At 40.2% G+C, this 22,419-nt stretch overlaps 2 protein-coding genes across 2 annotated transcripts in view; both read right to left on the reverse strand.

Annotated features, from left to right (window-relative positions):
* Positions 1-295: 295 nt before the first annotated feature.
* Positions 296-15,108, reverse strand: LOC126404860 (all-trans-retinol 13,14-reductase-like). Its single transcript, XM_050068219.1, has 12 exons — positions 14,943-15,108; positions 9,687-9,869; positions 9,320-9,458; positions 8,927-9,029; positions 8,045-8,240; positions 7,755-7,952; positions 7,245-7,364; positions 4,637-4,775; positions 4,376-4,485; positions 1,035-1,201; positions 539-698; positions 296-447 (listed from the first exon to the last, which is right to left on the reverse strand). The coding sequence occupies exons 1-12, from the start codon at positions 15,106-15,108 to the stop codon at positions 296-298; spliced, it is 1,833 nt and encodes a 610-aa protein (XP_049924176.1).
* Positions 15,109-17,747: 2,639 nt separating this feature from the next.
* Positions 17,748-22,419, reverse strand: part of LOC126405750 (MAGUK p55 subfamily member 2-like) — a 28,428-nt gene continuing 23,756 nt past the window's right edge. Inside the window, exon 14 of the mRNA XM_050069649.1 lies at positions 17,748-22,394. Coding sequence (XP_049925606.1) covers positions 22,218-22,394 — 177 coding nt within the window. The 3' untranslated portion in view covers positions 17,748-22,217. The remainder of the gene's footprint in view (positions 22,395-22,419) is intronic.

Consider the following 22,419-nt stretch of genomic DNA (forward strand, 5'->3'; position numbering starts at 1 on the left):
AATTGCAACAGAATGCAAGTCAGGCATCTATTGTTTCCAAAATTTAAGAGGTGTGATGTTGTTAACCATGGTGTTGTCTGCCAATCATTTTGTAGTGGGCTCCAATCATTCTCTTAGTTGGGTTTCCATCATGCATACTCAGCTACAAGCCAGACCATAACAGTTTTAGTGCTTTCTCTGAATTTATTCAGGTTACCTTATCACCTGACTTTGGGTCAAATCAATTTTATTCTTTTCCTTGTTTGTTTTTTTATTTTTTAAATCTTGAATCAGTTGCTCCACTACAGCCCTGTCGCTACCAGCTCATCCTATGATTGATGTTTTTGTTTTTCATTCGGGTCTTCAAGGCCAGAAGGTCAATGTAGAGGATCTGATTGAGGACAGCTGAAGCGCAGAGGAGTCCACCGTGCAGCGCCCCAGCCATGCCGTTACAGAATACATCCTGACCTGTGCAGACAAACACAAGCAGAGACATTGAGCAGATGTTTCTGTCTCTGTAGAGTCCAGAACAGATGAGACTGTCTGACGGTTAGGTCACCTGTTAGGTAGAGTCCACTGATCGGTGTCTGTGGTCGTGTCCTTGCAACAGTATCTGGGGTGAAGCGCTCCAAGTTGTGTTCAGCACCATACATCTCACCTCTTGGAGCGCCCAAATAGTGACTGTTAGTTAGAGGAGTGGCAGCATCCACCATCACCACCTGGATGTAAACACATGGTATTTTAAGGCAAAAGCACATCAATAGTAGGTGGAATATTTGACACTTCAACATCTTTGCATTTCAAAACTTTTTGGACACACCAATATTTTTGACTGGAAGCATGCAAGTACAGTAAATAGAGGCTTACATTGGAATCAGGGAAGAAAAAACAGAAATACTTGTGTTTGATACCTGTGATAAAATATCCAAATATGACCATATTCCACTGCCTTCAACAGCAAATGAAAAGGTGCATTCCCTGATGACTGCTGTGGGACAGAGGCAAAAGCCTCGGGAAAATGCTAGTGAGCGAACCTTGAGTTTGGAATATATTACCTTGTCTTTCAGTTGAGGGAAGATTGTTAATGCCCAGTCCAACAGCTCTTGAGCCATGCTGTTTTTCATATCCAGGTAATCCTGCCCCCTCTTGCCAAGCTTTGTACTCTCCCACTCCTCAAACCACTCATAGCGAGCCATGGTGAGCAGCGTCATACAGGACTTACCTGCAGAGAGGTAACAAGGGGTAATAATGAGAGAGTGATACAAAGGTTTGTATTAAAGGGTTACTTTGCCAGTTTTCAACCAGCTGTTTATATATATCATAACAAAGTGGGTAGTATGTGTAAATGAACTGTGGTTAATTTCCCTACGTCTTACCAGTGCCCAGATCTCTTGTCTTGGTGGATTTGAGCTGGCTCTGGGGCTTTTACTCAAAATTGAGCATAGCATTAGTTCAGGCAGGACACAATGTCAAGCTCAGTTCACATCCAAATTACATCAGTTGATCTCAAGCTGCCCAATCAACTGATGGATCGGCTGATTGATGGAAGGGAGTCAGCTGATAGCTCTCTCCGCCTTGGGCTTTCCACATGGGCCTGTGGAGGAGGCTTTCTGCATAGGCCTAGGAAAGGCAGAGAGGCCCCAGAACAGAACCATACCACCAAATATAATACTGCAAAAGGAACTTGATCTTGACTGAACTACAGATTGCATTTCTGCATTTTCGTATGCCCAGCGCCACCACAGACAAAGAGTATATAAGTGGAGAGAGATAAAGAGAGAGGAGTCCGTCTCACTCTGTCTCTCTGAAACTCAATCAAACTGTAAAACTAGGCCCCATTGATCAAATATAAACCAAGATTATGTTACTGCATCACTTATTTCTCGCATAAAATGTTTTCATAAACATATTTTAGTGAACTTTTTGTTGTAAAATGAGAGTTTGTGAACAGATAGTGAGTGCTATACTGTTCAAATTGCAACACTAAACAGCGCTGATCAAATATAAATTGATCAAATATTTGAGATCATTTGTTACCGCCAAAACGGACGAGCTCGCATTACATTCCGTTTTTCTACCTCTCGGAAAAAAGCAAATGCCACACAGGCTCTGAGTAAACCTTGGTTCCAGTTTTCCCAGTGGCTACTCACAGTATTGCAGTAGAAAAAAAAACTACAGTCCTAAAAGCATTTCCCCAATAGGCCACTTTTGTGAAAGTGACATCTTTAAAACAGTTGACAGAACACCTCAAACTGCAAACAAGGACAATTATGACTCTTTCTATTGTAAATGTTTGATCTGTGGAGGTGTTCCACTTGTAAAACTTTCCTTGAGTTGAGGGGACCAATTTAAACATCTGTGAGGTCATCATAATGCAAAGACTATGAGCCAAGTGGGAACTTGGGTCAGGGCCAGCGGGAGAAAAACTACTGTGCATATTCAGCGGGCCACATACTGCCAAAGTATTTGGTGTATGTGCTAGGTGAACAACTCAGTTTAAAGTGAACAGGTGCCATCTTGTGGCTCGTTATCTAGTTAGGGCCTGTGTCCACTTGGCGCTTTTTTCTCAGCGTAGCATCTTTTTTCAATTGTGCCCAATGAGGAGAGAGTGTATGTGGTTGCATACAGCTGCCTAGAGAAAAAAACGCCGCGCCCGACAGCTTTTTTTTTAGAGCGCTCCACCTTTTTTGTGCAGCTGCTCCGAGCGCTTTAGGTTGAAAATCTCAGAACTTTTCGGAAAGGCGTTGGTGACGTCTCTGCTGCTTCTTGAGCTAGGCTAATGTCTACTAGACAGAGAGGCTCATTTTTGGTAGCAGATTGGACGGCATACACTGGATGTTGCTGTTGAGTGTTGTGCTTTTATCACCGTTCACTTTGTAAGCTTAATGTTGACTGTGTAGTCAGCCCTCTGTAGCATTGCATTCGCTACCCAGCTAACGTCAGTGCCAAGATATTGACACTGACGTTAGCTGGAAATAGAAATAGAAACATACCCATGTGGAGCATGTCACTGAAAAAAAGTGCTGGGAGCATTTTTTTATGAAACGCTCCCAACCGCCCTGCCACCACTTTTCTGCTGAAGAAAAATACCACATGGACACAGACCCTAAATATCATTTTGCATATATGATGCTACAGCCCATTCCTCTGTTTTTACTGATCATGTAGCACCAATATCAAAAGTATTGCATCATTTTAATATAATAAAAGCCCAGTTTTATGGAAAGATCATCTTTTCAGAAGTGAATTACTTTAACTTTTGATCGTCTTGATGAACTACTAGGTTCTCGAGTCAAATAGTTGATTGTGGGTAAACTTCTTACATCGTACATTAACACACTGCCTCACTGCCTCAGGCAGAGGAGAAGAATACTTACTGCTCTACTTCTTGAGCTGTATAATTCTGCCTCAAAGAAGAATAAACTGCTGGGTGGTGTTTGGTTTATTTTTGATTTAATTTTCCAACAGCACCTGTACCAAAACAACCAATGTAGCCCATTTCATGTTTTTGGTGCAATGCCACCTTCAGTCAGAACACAGAGAAAGATTGTAAATCTGCTGCTGTAGATTCCTTGTTGTGCCTTTTCTTTTACTGATCTTGTTTTTCTTATTTTCGTCTCCGGAGACGACAATAAGACCTACAAATCAGTCATAACAGATCACTACAAAAGGGAAAACCATCTTATGGACTGGGACAAGGCCAGAGTCATACACACCGAGGACAACAAATACCGGCTCTGGATCAGGGAGGCTATTGAAATGAGGAAGTGGGGCCTAGGGACGATGAACAGGAACGAGGGGGCATACATGCTCTCCCACATGTGGAGCAGCGTCCTGGAGAGGCAGCAGATGGACAGCGGGTCCCTAATATCGGCTGATTGACAGATCAGCTGATAAAGACGCGTTACAACCACCACCAAGTGTCACTTCTGAGGACGGGGGAAGTTTCTGCTGAAACATGTCAAGGTATGTAATATCCTAACATGTCTGAGATAAAAGAACAACTAAAGTCATTATCAGAAACTAAATACATAATGAACACCATTGAACTATGTTTTGCAAGGTCACAGTGACCTTTTTACCTTTTACCTCCAACCATTGAATTCTAATCAGTTTATTCTTCAGTCCGAGTGGACATTTGCGTCAAAATTGAAGAAATACCCTAAACGTGTTTTTGAGATATTATGTCCACAAGAATGGGACTGATGTAGGGATGGACCGACGGAATGTCAACCCGAAAACATTCATGAGCCATTGTTTGATTCATATGATTGCATATCTGCAGAGAAAGAGTACAGAAGCAAAGATAGACATCGCAGAACTAACTGAGCTGGAAGGCGGTTTCAGATTTACGTGTCCTGTACATTTGTGCACATATGAATTGACTGTGTGTTACCTGGTTGTCTCATGTTGGCTGTAGGATCTTTAGCGGATGGGAATGTGATGAACATCATGGGGATGTTTCCCAATACCTGGTCTCTGCTCAGAGAAGAGTAACGCTCCATACTTCACACACAGTTGTGGGCACACAAACACATACACACACACAGGACATACAGACAGGAATGTGTTAAAAAAACATGAGCTGTGTCGTTCAGCTAAAAATATCAACAAAATAGTATTCGATCTTTTCATAGAGTAAATGCAGAAAACCTACAGTGAGTCCAAGTCATTGTCTTTATACATCCAGAAGTTGGTGGAAACAATGCCAAGCTCCTCTTTGGTTCCATCCAGACCAACAAAGACCAAGAAGGAACCCATGCCATGACGCACCAAACTCAACAATGACTTGATCTCTACACACACACAGACACACACAATACAGAAAATACATCTGAGAAAAACAGGGTACAGATATCAGACATTTGAATGTAATGCTTTTTGAGACCTTTGCAAGATCATTTTTAACCAAATTTCAGACTGATTTTTGGACAAATCATCTTTTTGTTTTTCAAGTACTGCAGGTAACTTTTTTTAACGTGAACACATGCTACTTTTGCTTTTAAGTGATCATAACAGTGAATACAGACCTACCCTGCTCTGCAGAATCCATTGAAGGTAAACAGGGAAACTTTGCCAATATTCAACCAGCTGTGTGTCATCACATTAAACACCATTCGCACACAGCTGGTTGAATATTGGCAAAGTTTCCCTTTAGTTTCTGTTAATTTCTATTTTTTTCCTGTGTTGATGTGATGGTTCACTTTTGCACTGTGATCTATATGTTAAGCTTTAGCTTCTAACTATCGTTATCTTTTTAACCTGTTTTTGTTGCTGTCAGTTTGACATCCTGAATATATCCTTTAGCAGTGCAGTGCAGTTCATTACAGTGTGAGCTCCGACACATGGGGGCGAGGCTTAGCAAAGGGTTAATTAAGACATCAGAATTTAAAATTGAACACTATTTAACTATTAAGGCCTGATATTTATACAATTGAATTTAAGAGCCTGCAGACACTCTGAACAAGACGTCAAATGAGAAAAAAGTGCTAAATGTACTGTTTAGTACAGGGATGTCAAACATACAGCTCCTGGGCCAGAACCGAGCCACCAAAGGGTCCAATCTGGACCACTGGATGACTTTGCACATATTAATGCACTGAATGCTAAAGTGGGATTTATTCTGTGTCAAATCAACACCATACCTACAGCATAGGCTCTGCGTTGATGCCGTCACCATAGCCTGAAGTGCACATTCCCAGAAATGTAACTACACGTTGCAGCGACTCAGACCTCCTGGCTATTTTTGTAAGCTGAAACCATTTCCCTCAGTGGAAACAAAGCTGTTATTACATTATTATTATTTATAAATACTTTTATTTCATATATAAGATATATTAAATTGTGAAGACAATAAAGCCTCCAGGGGGCGGCACAGTGGTATGGTGGTTAGCACTGTCGCCTCACAGCAAGAGGGTTCCCGGTTCGATCCCGGGTGTGGGAGCCCCTCTGTGCGGGTTTTGCATGTTCTCCCCGTGTCAGCGTGGGTTCTCTCCGGGCACTCCGGCTTCCTCCCACAGTCCAAAGACATGCAGATTGGGGATTAGGTCAATTGATAACTCTAAAGTGGTCGTAGGTGTGAATGTGAGCGTGAACGGTTGTCTGTCTCTATGTGTCAGCCCTGCGATAGTCTGGCAACCTGTCCAGGGTGTACCCTGCCTCTCGCCCGATGTCAGCTGGGATAGGCTCCAGCACCCCCGCGACCCTCATGAGGATGAAGCGGTTAGAAGATGGATGGATGGATAGATGGAATAAAGCCTCCAAAAAATAGCATTTCAAGTCTTGTATGTGATTAATCCTGGCTTCATTTGAGTAGAGTGTTGTTAGTGTGTCGAGTATAAGACAGTTGTTTCGTCTGTGAACCTGCTGAGTTGTAATGGAGCCAAATTTTGTAACGTTACCTTTGTTAAATGTTGCTGCTGTTCCTGGCTTCATATGAGTAGAGGAAATCCCTGCTAGCTGCTAAGCTAATTTATACAATGTAACATGCTATAGGCTTGTGCTAATAACATTAGCATGTTGTATTTGACTGGAAAATGTGTCCAGCAAAAGACAAGTGTTTTGTCTGTGAATGCTGCGAGTTGTAGTGAAGCTGATTTTATGTACTTGTGTCTGAAATTGTTGCTATTAAGCCATGTTAAATGTGTGTTTAATGTGTGTTTTGAATCAACTAAAGCACCCCAGAAACCCCACCACCAACTGGTGTTTTGGAAGTGTAACTGCAGAGTGCCACAGACACACCACCGCACTAGTATAAATGCTCATGATAGTGTAGGCCACATACGTAGGCTCTGCATAAAGCTGATGCACAAGTATAAATCCGCCTTAAGAGGTTCCAGGAGCAAGTTAAACAGTTAGTAACCTACTTCATGTAAAATGCTGCTTCAGAGGCTTTTTACCCTGATCATAACATAGCTCTGAAAAAACTATTACAAAGCACTTACTGTTGTGATACTGAACATTGTGCAAAATACGATCAATCAGCAGCTTCAGTACAAATTAATCTGTATCAGACTTCTATCTTTAAACCATATTGCTAAGGCACTGCCTTAGTGAGTAGAGGACTGACTGAATGTGGAAAAACTGAGATATATTGTTGAAATAGGACTTTTTTTTCTTGCAACATCTCAGGCTGTTCATCATGTGTTTTGTAAATATTTCAACGTTTCCAGAATGTTCTTCATTATACCAAAAGAAAGGGAAACATATGGACGTGCTGTATATGGCCCATGAACTAAAATGAGTTTGACACCATACTGTGTTACCTGGTTTGTCCTGTATGGGCTTAGGCAGAAACTTCTGGAAGGTGTTGAAGATTCCAGCATTGGAAATCACAACAGGGGCATGGACCTCAATCTCTTCTTGTCCTTTAAGCACCGTCACACCTGAATTGCACACACAGTGTTAAACCCAAGGAAAATCCAATATTGCATGTTGTGGCCTTCAGTGGCTGGTACAGCCATATGGCTTAGTGGTAACTGACTTATCAGCAAATTAACAAATCAATCTTTTTACTAGTTCAACTCATTCAGTGACATGGGTCATTTTTATAGGTCGTTTTCTAGAGACCTGGAAGATATGAAACTGACTTGCAATTTGCTAATGACAGCTTCAGACCATGACCCTAAAAAGACTTAACAGCTCTGCTTGGTAAGCAAGTAAAAGAACTGGAGAGTGTCTTACTACAGACCTCCATAAACAGAGCCAGCTGTGCACATTATCATGGAAATGTCCACTGCATCACAGAATCTGTCTCACGCCCCACCCTTTCTCACCATAGGCCTTCCCTTGTTGGTTGATCAGGATCTGTTGTACAGGAGCTCTCACCAGCACAGCACCGCCTGCCTGCTGAATAACAGGGATGATATGAAAGGCAAACTCGCTGGCGCCCCCTCGTGGGTAGTACGCACCACGCTTGTAGTGGTGAAGAAGGAGAGCATTGATGAGAAAGCTAGACTCTTTAGGAGGGACACCTAAAATGACACAAAACAGAGCACTGAAGAGGATGTAAAGAATGTGTGTTATCTGTGATGCATGTGAGTCTGTATATGTGTATATTTTCTACCATAGAACAGATAGGCAGACAGTGCCTGCAGGTCCTTGTTCTTTGTGAGGCGGGACATTACTTCTGAATGGTTGGTGGATGCCAAGCGGAACACTGAAGATATACGATCTAAAAGGCCGGTTCGAACCAGGAAATTGACCAACCAATATGGTATGATCTTCAAGGTGGCAATAAGGGGTGTCCGTCGTGACGATAGCTGCATAAGGAAGACACACAAGCAAAATTATGAGAATTATCAGAAACAATACATTGTACATATAAAGCTCCTTTAATATGATAGCCCTATATTTGGGGGGGGGGGGAGTTGGGGCACAGGGGGACATGCCCCCCTCAGTACTATGATTAATACAATGTGATTATGTGCCTTACTTGCGGGGGGACATGCCCCCCTCAATATTTAGAGCATGTGCATTTGTTCCCCCCAGTAAAACTTTTATTTTGACAAAATTTAAGACATTACTACCATAAATAGAGTGCTGCAGGAATGATTCCTAAATAAGTTGGCATTTTTGCGACTGTGACATGCGACTGTGGTATTGTTCGCTTGTGATGGTCAATGGTTAGCTTTTTACTTCTGGTGATTCCATCTTCGCTTCAAAATTCATGAACGTGGTGTTCATTTGTGAAGATTATCTTGCTGAACAAAATGTGTAGTATCATTAACTTCCGTTTGCCAGAGAGCTTATGTTCTGCAATAACACAAAGTCAAGTTTCAGCCTTGTCACACACCAAATGTTCATCTGGTCAAAGAAAAGTTTGTCAACGATTTAACTTGTACACATCCTTGTTTGTTAATGAAACTCTTCTTACTTCCTCCTTTCATGCCCATTTTGCCCCTCTCATCTATCATTCCATTGTGATCATACCTCCCTCCCTCCCTACCTTCATCAATCTCATGAACTCATCGATGGCCTCCTCCTCTCCTGGGAACTGCTTCTTCAAACTTTCTGCCATCTCAGTCTTCCCTGCATGGATATGGTACTCCCTGAGAATTAAGAGTAAGGCAAGGTGCATCAGAGATAGTTTGAAATGTTCAAATCAGTTCAAAGCCAGGCAGGATTCATAATCCTCTGTAGATAACTTCAAAAGTGCGGAAATACAAAAGCATTTAAATATGGATGAGTTAGGATTCTTGAGAATCACTTGTAGGAGATATATTTCATGTTGTGGTCAGGTTTTGTTTGTCTGCAGTGAAGACTAAAGAAACCCATTAAAAGAAACACAGTTAATAACTTAACGGTACTATAATTAATACAATGTGATTATGTGCCTTACTTGCGCTGGTCGTTCTGACCCAGGATCAGCGTGTCAAAGTGCTGCTCCAGTTTTGTGAACTGCAACTGTCCCTCTGTGATCTGATCCAGAGCAATCCGCAGCATGCTGTTTTCATGAAGCTGGCCCAGGTAATGGATACCTGGTGGTGGCAGAGGTGAGGATAAATCAACTTAAATCATGTAACACTGTAATACTTTACAATGTAAAAACATAACGCAACTTTGTCCCAAACTGTGCAGATGTAGGAATAATTCTTACGACTACGTTTTTTTTTTGTTTTTTTTATTTAGAATAGATAGACTACATAGTAACTGCAGGGAAAGAGCATCTATGTGTGCAGGTGTGTGCGTATACTTTGCGTCCTTACCCACATCAAACTCAAATCCCTTATTCTGAAAGGTGTGCGTGCAGCCTCCAGCATGATCATGTTGCTCCAGAACTAAAACCTTCTTCCCCGCTTTGGACAGAAGAGCTGCTGCTGTCAACCCCCCCACACCACTTCCAATCACCACCGCATCCAGAGCAGGAGGAACACGGTCCACACGGAACCCTGCAGGAGAGCATACACTGCATTTAAAAATCAGTTTGGAGAAAGGTTTTGAGTCTGGTCTCGAGAACCCTTGACACCTTTCACATAGAGGGTTTTTTGTGAGAGAGAGAGAGATGGGAGAGAGGGGATAACATGCAGCAAAGAACCTGGGCCGCAGTCGAACCCAGGTACCAGCTTTGCTGCCTCTTTCTCTAATGATAGACACTGATAAACTGGAAATATTTAAGTCTGTGTAATAACAGCAATTACATAGTATGATAAGAGACCATGTGGTGTGTGCATGAGTGAAGGTCCATTTTGTCCACTAAACATATTGCTCATACCCATTGGTTCGTACCAAAGTGCTTATTGAGGGTGCCTGCTGTGCAACAACAACACCACTATATATAATCTGTTGCGTATATTCTTATACATAATATATAATACGACTGTTCTTATTCTTAATCTTCCGCCTGATATTTCCATGTAGTGCATCATTTGCAAAAAATACATAAAAACGTGCATTGAGCGAGTTATCCTGAATGTGCCATGACTTTTCATAGTCTATAGTCATGACTATAGTCATGTAGTATATAGTACATGGCATATGCAGTACTTGTAGTGGGCAGTACATATCAATGTCTCATATCGAAACTTGCTTCACACTTGGCATCGGTAGCAGGCACCCAAAATTTCTTGTGAAATTTTCTAGTTTACTTTATCAAACTCAAATCAATTTTTTTTATAAAGCAGATTTAAAACAACCAGACCAAAGCGTTGTAACATAAAATAAGATAAATGAAATAACAGCCAAAAGCAAAAGAGATAACAAACACCACCATATCATCAGCATGCACAAATAAATGATAAAAGAAAATTAAGCACAGAAGAGTGAAATATAAAAACCTAAAATCTTAAGGATATTCAAAGGCGTTAGAACAGTGAAAACACTAAAATTCACTGTAGTTCAAAATAAACTGTGTTTTATACAATCTTCACACGTTTGCTAGTCACTTGTGGTCCATTCAAAATAGATCCGTGACCCAACTTTGTACTGCGATCATTTGGAAACCACTGCCTAAGAAAACATGGGCCTTAAGCTTAGCTGTAAATGTTTCTACAGAGGGGGAACATTTAATTGAAAATAATAAACTGTTCCAAAGCTTTGGGGCGGCTGCAGTGAATGCATTATCACATTTACCCCTTAGCCTGGTCGTGGGAAGCCATGAGCAGCTGGTTTGAGGATCTGAGAAATCTGGCATTGGAAAGGGGGCAGAGGAGTTCAGAGATGTACTGGGGTGCCAGGCCATGTCAAGCTTTAAAAACAAATAATAGGATCTTAAACTCAGTCCTATACTTGACCAGTAACCAAGTCAGGGCCACTGGTACAGGTATGAAGCAGCCTCTTTTCTGGGTACCAGTTAGTAGCCTAGCAGCAGCAATTATCACCAACTGCAAGCGAGGATGACTGGCTTGTTCCCACATGCAGAGCACTACAGAGAGTAAATTAAGGCATTTGTGACAGTCTGCAGGTCATCAAGTGAGAGGACTGGTTTAAATTTGGCAATAATTCTTAGCTGGACAAAGCAACCTTTCACAACAGTGTTAATTTGTCTGTCAAATTTTAAAGCTGGATCAAAGATGACATCAAGATTTCTGGCATGGGCATTAATGTTAGGTGCCAGGGGCCTTAAGTGGTTAGCTATACCCCGGATAGAGTCCCAGGAATGGAACATTACCACTTCTGTTTTCACTATTATTTAATAGAGGACTATTTTATGCCATCCGAGATTTCACATCCTGGAGGCAGTGGAGGAGGGGCCTAACTGCCATTACGGTTATCAGCAGAATCTAATGTGAGGTAAAGCTGAGTGTCTATCATTGGGAATAGAAAGCAGGTAATTGAGGTTTGGGAACAGTAGGAAACATGGTGGAAAACCTGATGCACATGTGATCTGAGATCCCCATATATAGGCAAAATAGTCAGACCAAGTTTAAAAACCAAATCTAATGTGTGGCCAAAGTTATGGGTTGGGCTGGAAACAAGCTTCACAAAGTTAAAAGAGTCCATAAAACCAGGAAAATTCAGTGGCTTTGACATTTGAGGTCAACATGAAAATTTAAATCACCAGAGATTCATTTTTTGTCATGGTTCACAACAACTCAGACTAGACTTGAACCACCAGTTCAGAAAGAGAGATAAAACCATTTAGAATTACAGAGTTACTCGAGAGAGACCTCACAATTGGGAGAGCCAGATTACACAGGGTGGCAGGTATGAACGAAGCAGGGACATATAGAGAGGTTGTTTTGTTTACAGCTTTGAAACTGCCTTGTGAATGGGAAAACCTGACTGTCACAATGGTCTGAATGGAAAGACCAGCAGCTGGGGGGGTTGATGCCAGGTGAGGCCAGTAGGGGGAGTTCTCGTGGGTTTAACACTGTGATCAAAGAGCATGGATACCAAGAGGCGAAGCTCCGTTGAATTTCTGCCAACAGCCACTAGGGGCGCTAACGCCATTTTGGACTGTTGAGCTTGGACTGTTGCGCCCAGACAACATGCAAGATGTCAAGGAGAGAGGAGAAAAAAAGTAAAAGAAAACAGTGTAGTGCAATTAACTGCAACAACTATCGGTTGTTGGACATTTATATCAGAACTGATTAACCTACTGCTTTAGCATTAAAAGATATATTAAAATAGCTTATTTATTATTATTATTATACTGTCCCCATACTGTACAAACTGTAAATAAATCTTTATTCCTGACTATGTGACGTCGCCATTAATGTGTTTCTAGTTAAAATATTGATTTGATTTTTTTATTATTTATTTATTTTTTTGGTAAATTGGCTTATGGGATGATTTTGAAGGAGTAATTAAGTTAATCTTCTCATAAGTGGATGTAATATGTAGAGATGCCATCTCGGCCGTTTTTCCTCGTTTTGTTTTTTTTTAAAGTCTATATTTTGCTTTACAAAAACGTAGAAAAAGCAGCTGTGACCAAGCTATCACGAGGTGAGTAGCATTGTAAGCATAATTAATAGCGATATACTTCAGTTTGTCTGTGTGTTTGTGTGTGCAAGCGGGTCTGCTGCGGTCTGCTGACAGTCCAAAATGGCGGCGGTAGGACGAAACCATGGGGGAATTTGTTGCTATGGGGCGTTCTATTGAGCTCCGCCTCTTGGTATCCATGCTCTTTGCTGTGATGTGGCACCACAAAGGGAGATGGAGTGTGATGGAGTGTGTGTGTGTGTGTGTGTAATGTGGAGAGGATACAGTAAGTCACATAGGTGACAGCGTGCTGCAAAATTAGCCGCAAGCATGCTACTGGCTTTATTAGGCTACTGTGGATGTGAAGAGAGCATAATCAATGTTGTGGGCTTACAGAATTTTGTGATAAATTAAAATGAAAAACTGGACATAGAAAAGGCTGTTAACCTAAAAATGAGGAGAGAAAAAAAGATTCTACAGACAGTAGATAAAGATTATATCAGTATTAACTTTATTATGTAAAGTTCACATACTATCATTTGGCTATACCATAACATTATCAGAACACAGTCTGTAATGAAACATATTGGCATTTCATTACTTGGATTTCATCTATCTTAAAAGACAGGGTCTCAACTGGTTTCTTGGGAAGGCAGGAGCTTGTATTAAACCCATAGAGTGCAAGCTGACTCAAGATGTGATGTAGTTTATAAATTATTTATTCTGAAAGGATAAATGGAAAACGATCTGAGAGTTGGCTGGTCTTTCCTGGCTTTACAGTAATTAGATGTTACCTGGCAGTTCTTCGTTCAACAAAGGCATGCAAGAAAAACAATGTTTTCTTCACAAATTTAATATAACATGGGGTGAGTAACTGATATACAAATGGTCATTAAGGGGGTGAAGTGTTCCTTTAAAATCCAACTCCAGTCCACAGATACAAGTCATTATACTCAAGGTCAAACATTTTTGAGGACAAAAGCATATGAAAATCACATTTTTGAATAAAGGGGGGCTTTAACTAATGTATGCTCACAAGTTATATTGTCAAAATAAAAAAAAGAATAAAAGCTTAAATCCCTGGGGAACTGCTATAGCATAAATGATGGTCATTAACACTCATTCACTGCTATGTAGGGGAAAAAAGGAAAACCAGGGGCATTAGAAAACTACATGCATGAATTGTGAATCTGATGGCATGGATTACAAAACCACAGAGATTTACACACTGAGGTTTTTTTTTTTACCATGTGACCCCAGACATTCATTCACCACTGACACAGGCCTCAATAAGATGACAAAGCAAAACCATAAAAACTAGTATATGTAACTTACAAACAGTAGTGCCTCCAGAAATTTTTCACTGGGGTGGCCAGATGGGGCAAATGAAAATCTTGAGGTGGCCCAACAAAACCCAAAGCCATAACTAAATACAGGAATTCTGATAAAGTATATAGGCTGATTGAAAACAATGCCAATATGGTGAGTAAAGGAATCACATACTGATATACTTTGGTTTCTTGTTTTACAGTTAATATTACTAATTATCTGATGTACAAAGACTAATACCATACAGCTGACATTTTGAGTTCCACAGCAATCCTGTTTTAATGTGTTATGTATCTGTACATGTAAGGCAATTGTTCTTCAAATAGGATGGTTGTCCTTTTTCTTGAAAGACAAACATACTGCATTTATTTGATTGTAAGGAACAAAAGATTTACCGGGAACAGGGCTCCTCAAGTTTAGGGGAGACTCGTGGGTACACATAGAGCCCATTGTCATTTAGATATCTTGAGGTGAGATTTCAAGGGACTCCTTTGAAAATGGCCATGCAAGTTGTTCGCTAGCCAAAATTTAGCCTTTGGAATGTGAATCAGCCCCCTTCCCGACAAGCTACGTTTGACCTCTCTGTTCCCTGTTTCACAAACTTCCTAAAGATTTCTTTCTCACCAACCATTCCAACAACCTTTAAAAGACTGTATGTTATGTGTAATTAAAATGCGGTTGTCAAACTTCTAGTGAATATTTAGTGGGATGTTGAAGGATAGTAGTGTCTTCCAATTATCAATATTCAAGATCCTGCATCAGAAACAACCTACCTTTCTTCAGTCTGTCATCCCTCTGCCTGCTGTCGGTGACCAAAGGTCCTGGTGGCCTCAGGCACTTCTCGCTGAACACCTTGTAGCGTTGCCCGATGACCAGGAAGAAGATGACGACCACCAGCAGCAGCACGCAGCTCAAAATACCAAGCAGCCACCACCACATTGCAAAGGAAAGCTGTGTGCCCACTATACGGCACTGACAACAGGATGGAGAAGAGAGGAACAAGAAAAGCAGCAAACACAGAAGAAAGCACTGAGGTAGACTGAGAGAGTAATCGAAAAAGAGGAAGGATGAGGTAGGAGTGAACGATGAAGAGAAAAGTTTGATACAAGGCTATCCTGTACAAGACTTTCTCTAAAAAAGAGCACTGACTGCAGAGGAGGAGATGGTTAAAGTGAGGGGTGGAGAGAAGGAAGAGGGGGGTAGATGCTTATTAAATTTCATGGGATAAAAAAAATGACATTTAACACATGACATTTGGGAAACTCTAACTCCACAAAGAGCAGAGTGGATAACACATTCTCCACGCCAAGGACATGAGACTGGCAGGGAAGAGAGAGCTGGTTGTTTCTTCACCTCTTTTGACACCCACCACCAATTTGTTTCTCCTTAACTAAACTGCCTTAGGATCAATATTTTTTTTTTTTTTTTCAAAAATCTCACTGTATAGCTCAAATGACGTAGTTCTACTGCATGATTGTGAACAAGGATGCTTTCAGAGCTGAGATGCCGTGATGGAATATGTTAGGGCAACTTGGCTTTCTGGGTAAATGGGCTAAGATGAATTATGAGAGATTTATGTACATGCTTGTAAATGTTTATGACCGCTTCAACTGAGCCTACCAGAAGCTACAAGACCATTTCAGAGAAATAAATAATTATTTATTCAATCAATCAATCAATCAATCAAACTTTATTTGTATAGCACTTTTCATACATTAAAAATGCAGCACAAAGTGCTTCACAGAATAAAAACAAACAAAAATAATACATACATATTGAAAACCCGCCCCTCCCACCCCCACATATACACACACACACACACACACACACACACAGTCAATATAGTCAATAACATGGCTGGGCACTGAGGAACCAGGTGAGGAAAGAACCACCTATGGGGAGCCATCCACACTGAGAGGCGCTACAGCCCACGGCCACAGGGAGCGCCGCCACAGAGACCACCCCGACCCAGACAGACCGGGGTGAACTCCACACATGGTGCAGAGCCCCCCAGTCCCCTGGGCCTGAGGGATCTCCAGGGCACCGTTCCGTGGGCAGACCGGACACACCCCTCAGCGTGGAGGCCCCCCATGAGTAAACACTGGAGCTAAAGACTAAAAGACTAAAAGGCAATATGATAACATAAAACAAGTATGAGATAAAATAATGATAAAATGCATAAAAATGTAAGATTAGGAAAAATTAAAGATTTAAAGATTAAAATAATATTAATAATAATAATAATAATAATAATAAATAAATAAATGAAGATTTAGAAACTAAAATGCATAAAGATTTAAAAATAAATCATTTAAAAGCATTAGAAAGTAAAAAGAACATGTAATAGAAGAATTAAAAGAGTAAAAGAAATCAGTTAAAAGCTAAATTAAAAAGGTGAGTCTTGAGCCTCCTTTTAAAAACATCAACTGTTGTGCAATAACCAACAGGCTAATAAATACCATACAAGTTAGAGCAATAATTAGAAAAAGAAATGACAGATAAAAGTTCAAAGTTAAGGTGCAAATAGTCCATTGCTTTAAATGTTGCTGCCACAAGGAATTGTGGGATGCCATTATCTCCCTTCCTTTTGTAAAGGATGGTCCAATGTACCCTATGCTAAATTAAAGGAAAGGAAGCATTTCCTTTCCTTAGCAGTTAGAGCAGCGGCTTGTATAGAACTGAGTTAACTGATAGACTTTTTGTCGTTGCATTTGTCTGTAGCTGTTGATTCAGCAGCAGGTGTGGCATGTAGGTGCATTAGCCTCACCCTCTGCACCTCCACCAGTGGTTTCTGAAGTTGACGGTGAGTCAGAGTCTCTTGCTTGAAAAGTTATTAAACAATCCATTGTGGCTCACGAGAAGTCCTGTACACTTGGAATAATAATACAGCCATTATGTTTCAATACTATTGAAATGTTAGCTGAGTTTATGGGTTTGTTAGCTTATCATGAATGTTGTGTACCAGTGGCGTTGTTAGGTGCATCCAAAGCTTCAGCCCCGAATGTTCTATAAATAGCCCCAGCTCTAAATACGTAGGCTTTACAGTATATGTTTTTTTTTAAGTAAATATGCTGATTTATCTTCACTAATAACACGTTGGATTCATGTTAATGTGTATTTTCAGGCCTTTTTCAATTTTTGAAAACAAACAAACCAAAAACACCCACAACCTAGATTAATAATTAAAAACCCTGCCCCTCGCCCATGTCAGCTGGGATAGGCTCCAGCCTCCGACTCTCAAGAGGATAAGCGATTACAGAATGACATAACTTGAAGACCCTCCCAGTATTTAGAGAATTTGAAAAGCTGTTTTCATGGCTGCTTCTTAGATACTTTGGGGTCATTTCACCCACTTAGGAATCTTTCTCAGCAAAAGAGTATTCGACTGCAGCATGGGGTCCTGAGGGAAAGGGTGGCTGCAGGGCTGGCAGGTGGATGAAGTAACATCCATCCGAGCCAGAGAGCTGCAATTTTCGACGTGCGCATGCTTGCGCATACTATTTTATGTTTTTATCCCCAACTAAAGGGGGCTTTGTAGGGTCTGAGGACATTTCAGGGATTAGCCTGGATGTCTGCAGGGGTTCTCAGGGATCCTCCCTCTGGAATTTCTTATGATAAATAAACTCTATTTTGATAGACTTTTGATTTTGCTTTTTTAAAATATATTGTAAATATATTGGTATTGGTATCGACTACTAAATTTCTGGTATTTGGACATTCCTAATCGAGTGTCTTATGAAAATTGTAAACACAATGAGAAAAATAATTCTCTGTCTACAGAAAAACAGCACAGACCCAATAATCACTTAGAATCAATACTTTATTCAGTATAGACAGAAGCATGAACATTCATCAGTCCTACAACAAAATTACAAGGTTCAAGCTTGACTCACTATCCATTTTTAGAGCCATGTGTGAGTGTAGAGATTTTGTTCAAGGATTTTATTTGAAAAAGACTATTGAGTTTAAAGGCGCACTCCACTGATTTTACACATGAAGACCATGGGCAGCATTACTTGCCCTGTATTTTTCTTCTGTAAGGGGATTTTTCTGAAACCAATGAGAATAATGCAGAGGATGTCATAGTGATGTCTTCAGGATTAAAAAAAGGTATAATGGCCAATTTAGTTACAAATTCTGGGAGTAGAGTTTGAAAGTCACAAACATTTACCAGGCAAGACAATTAAATGGAGAGATGCTGCAGAGTTGCCTTATGGGAAATGTAGGATTCAGGAGTTTGGGAGCTTGACCCATAATAAAAACAGGATATCTCCGCCTCTGCTGCTTCAGTTTTAACCTTTCTGTTTTGTTTATGTCTCTTGTGATTTCCCTGACTTTATGGAAGTAAAATATTACATCACTGGAGTATCCCTTTAAGGTACTTTTACTTTTATCTCAAACTGTTTGCTCTTGTTATGTAGGATTTTAAAAATGAAACCCTTTAAAAGTATTTTTTTAGTACATACTGTATAGAGTTTACAAATGTACAGTAAACTTATACTTAGAGCCACTTTATATGTCATTGATTCAAACAGAGAATTGTCATTGAGCCATGTTTTTTAGAAACTGCATAAAAATTGGTAAACCCATATTACTTTAGAGTTACAGTTGTACTTAAGTGTACATCATTAAGTAAAGATACAGTGACAAAAATGATTTTATTGCATTTGTGAGATTTCATAGAAAAGGACACAGTGAGGTTTTGGAATGTCCTCGAGAGAGTGACAAATGTCATGTATCTTAATAGCAAACACTCAAGAGATCCAAATATAGCTGCCAGGCAAATATCTGCTGTTTTTAAGCCACTTTTGAAAAACTAGAGCATTAATATAAATGTCATTTTACAAACAATGAGCCACTAAAAATGCCTCCTTGATACGTCTGAAAATTGCTCAATTTCATTTGAGGATCGCTCAATTGTCAGTATTTGTATTCAACATCTATTTTTCTCATTCATTGCTAAACAATTCATTGTGCATCAAAAGTATTCAGTACAGTAGCTGCCACAATATAAGATCTTAGTACAAACAAGCTGCTCTCTGCAGTTGGCACCATGTACAGTGTTGCATGTACAGGGGTCCAAGAGTGCACAACACATTTAAAAAGCTTAAGAAAATAAAAATTGCCACAAATTTGTTGAAATTTAAATTTTCCTCATATTTTCATACTTTTATTTTGGAGTGCTTCAGGTTTGTGGGGTTTCTGCCACTTTTTTGTTGTGTTGTTCACTCGTAGGCAACTGTATACATGTTTTTACTGATGACATTCTTTAAGTTATCACTAAAGTGTCACATACTGTAAATACTAGGCAAGAATCTCATACCTACTAAATCAGTATCTATTATATGTATTATATCTACATGCTATCTACAAACTGTTTACAACTTAGTTCATAAATACAACCAATAAGTTTCATTTCTAACAGTGAATTGAAAATAAAAAGTGCTAATTAGGAATGATAGTATGAGTGTTTAACAGAATGAACCATACTTATGAAATACAATGTTGTATTAAAAGAGGGCTTCTGTACGTTTTCTGTAAGTGTGTTTATAAGTCAGTGAGGTTCAAACTATTTAATGTGTCCTCTATCAAACATACGGGGGGTGGTCACTGGGGGATTGTGTGTTTCGGTATTCTAAGCTTCTAAGTTGCTACATTACATCAGCATCAATTGTTCCATATCTGATAGTTTTGATTCAACACATTGTTTGATTGCTGCTCAATAACCTACCGAATGCAACTGACTAACCGTTCCAGCACCAATAACATAAACTGTGAAGTCTATTACCTAAGGAGCAAACTTTCTATTTCATGATATACACTTTTACATATGTTCAAGAAGTTTTTAACCTATTATGATGTTGATGAGGTGCAGCATCTGCGTATTATGGCCTGGTCACACCAGAAATGGGTACAGCAAAATGAATCTGCAAAATATTTGGCTCTAGAAGCTTGGTGACATATTGACTATACCTCCAGGGCTAACTGGTGAACTGCTGGTGAGCTAACCGCTAACTCATTAGCCATCTGGGCTAGTGTTGATCAGTCACAACTCTCTAAAGCCCCTTTTACAGTATCTGTTCAAGCTGCGAATGTCACAACATTATTTTGCCTCACCATTCCATATAAAAGGTTCGTTTGCATAATGGGGGGACAGAGTTGTCTTGCCTTTAAGCAATCAGCAGAGGTAGTAACAGCGCCAAATCAACATCAGTGTAAGAGGGACAGCTGGCAGGACAGGATGGGGGTCCCATTTTGACTACATGTTAAGTGTGCGACCCACCACCGAGAGATTTAAAAGGCAGCTAGCAGCATCTTGCAGCTAACTCAAGGAAGAAGAATAGCAACCAAAAACGCCTGCAAATTGGGAAAACAGTAAGGAAGGAGCTTTAGAAAGACCTGCCCAACGCATGTTATATGCCACACTAGAGACAGACACTGTTGTGTTACACGCCACGCCTCTTTTGCTTCTGGAATGCTGGCATACTATCTAAAATCACACACTGGGGTTGCATGATGCTGCTGATGTTTGTTTCTGTGAGAAAAAGCAAAGGCAGCATAATGAAGGGTCTATGTCGCAGCCCTATTGCAGGCTTATGATTCCCTGTGGGCTTTCACACTAATATGGCTAATGTTTTTAGGTCTTACACTGTGGGCTGGTTTTAGACGTGATCACATAACTTACATACAACCAATTCTCCATTGGACCCCAAGATGATTCTAGATGTGGCTTTTTCTTTCTCTCACTACAAGATGGCAACTGAGTTCTATATATTGCATATTGTAGGGTTATCTGTCTTTTCATTACCTGTACAACGGCTTGTTTTCTTAGAGTGCCAATGAGTGTGTGTGTAACTACATAAAATAAAGTAAAAGATAAGAATAAGATAAGAAAGGCAGCCTACGCTGAGAACACAGAAAGAGAACAGATGGACTGTGAGGTTTGCTTGTCGTTGGCGGCACTCAATCACACTTACTTTGACAAGTACAGTATTCTCTATTAAAATTAAATTTAAGGAGGAGAAGAAGAAGAAGAAGAAGAAGGAGAAGAAGATTATGCTTTATTAATCCCTGAGGGGAAATTCAATGTTTTCACTCTGTTGTCATATGCACACAGGCCTCAAATGCATGTACATGACAACAGAGTGAAAAAATATGGAATTTCCCCTTAGGATTAATAAAGTGTATCATCTTCTTTGACATGAAGGAATCTGTTGCTTCTGCATTATTGTGCTTTAACCAGAGGCATTGCATGTGATGGTTTTATGATTATTTATGTGTGCTAGATTAGTTCTGCTTCAGGCTGAAAACATCAGTCATCAATAAAACCGATAAATGACAATTGTAGAAATCGCTGATCTTTCTCCATTTCATGCTTTTGTAAATTGACCTTTTTGGACGGCCAGGCGGTTTTATATCTGTGTGGTCTCTTTTAAGTCATGATGGGTGTTTATCATTATTTTCAACATTTTAGGTCAAATGTTTGGTAAGTTAATGGATAGATCAGGTTTTGCTAATAAATTTGACTAGCCCTCATAGCTTGGAGATTGAGTGTATCAGTCTATCCGATGATGAAATGTAAACAATGACAGTCTGCTGATGATCATCAGTAATGGCACAAATCATTTAAAAAACATACAAAAGTCTTTGCTCTAAAATCCATGCAGGGACACACATACACACTCGCACCCACACGCACACAAATAGTCCTTAATGTGTCCAGGTAAAATTTTTGAATTTCTGACATTCACAACTTTAATTTTTACACAATTTCTATTCCCTCCTTCCTGTCCTCCCTGCACAGTAAAATATGATCCTGTTCAAATAATGGGTGTCCTCTTCACACACTGTTAAGACAACATCCTGTAGCTTCTCTGCAAAACAGCTGCTTTAGCAAGAACAAAGGTCTCTGATGCTAAGCTACTGCTATGGTCACATTCAATGTCTGTGGAAATTTTAGGAAATTGAAAGAAGAACTTCCATTATTTACACAGTGGCATATTTTTTAGTGCCTTTGAGCCCCCCCCTCTGCCCTCCACAGATTCTTTCTAGAAAACCCAGGTAACAGGAACCCACTGGGGGTTTTTAGAAACCGTTTCCAGGGCGGCCTTGACGGTGCGGTAGGTCTCGTCCAGGTTGTCGTTAATTATGCTGAGGTCAAAGTAATGATCGTAGGCCGCCTGGATTTTGGTGCTCTCATCGCAAGTCCTTTGCAGCTCTTCATCCTGAAAGGGAAAAAACGTGACTTGG

Source organism: Epinephelus moara, chromosome 18 (assembly GCF_006386435.1).
Source record: "Epinephelus moara isolate mb chromosome 18, YSFRI_EMoa_1.0, whole genome shotgun sequence".
NCBI lineage: Eukaryota > Metazoa > Chordata > Actinopteri > Perciformes > Serranidae > Epinephelus > Epinephelus moara.

Excerpts from the sequence above, each read along its gene's own strand:
- LOC126404860 (XM_050068219.1), bottom strand. The coding sequence starts at position 15,108 with ATGTGGTGGTGGCTGCTTGGTATTTTGAGCTGCGTGCTGCTGCTGGTG. Across the intron at positions 7,953-8,044 it reads GTCTGCCTATCTGTTCTATG|GTGTCCCTCCTAAAGAGTCT; the intron begins GTAGAAAATATA and ends GTGTCATTTTAG. Across the intron at positions 7,365-7,754 it reads CCAACAAGGGAAGGCCTATG|GTGTGACGGTGCTTAAAGGA; the intron begins GTGAGAAAGGGT and ends TGTGCAATTCAG.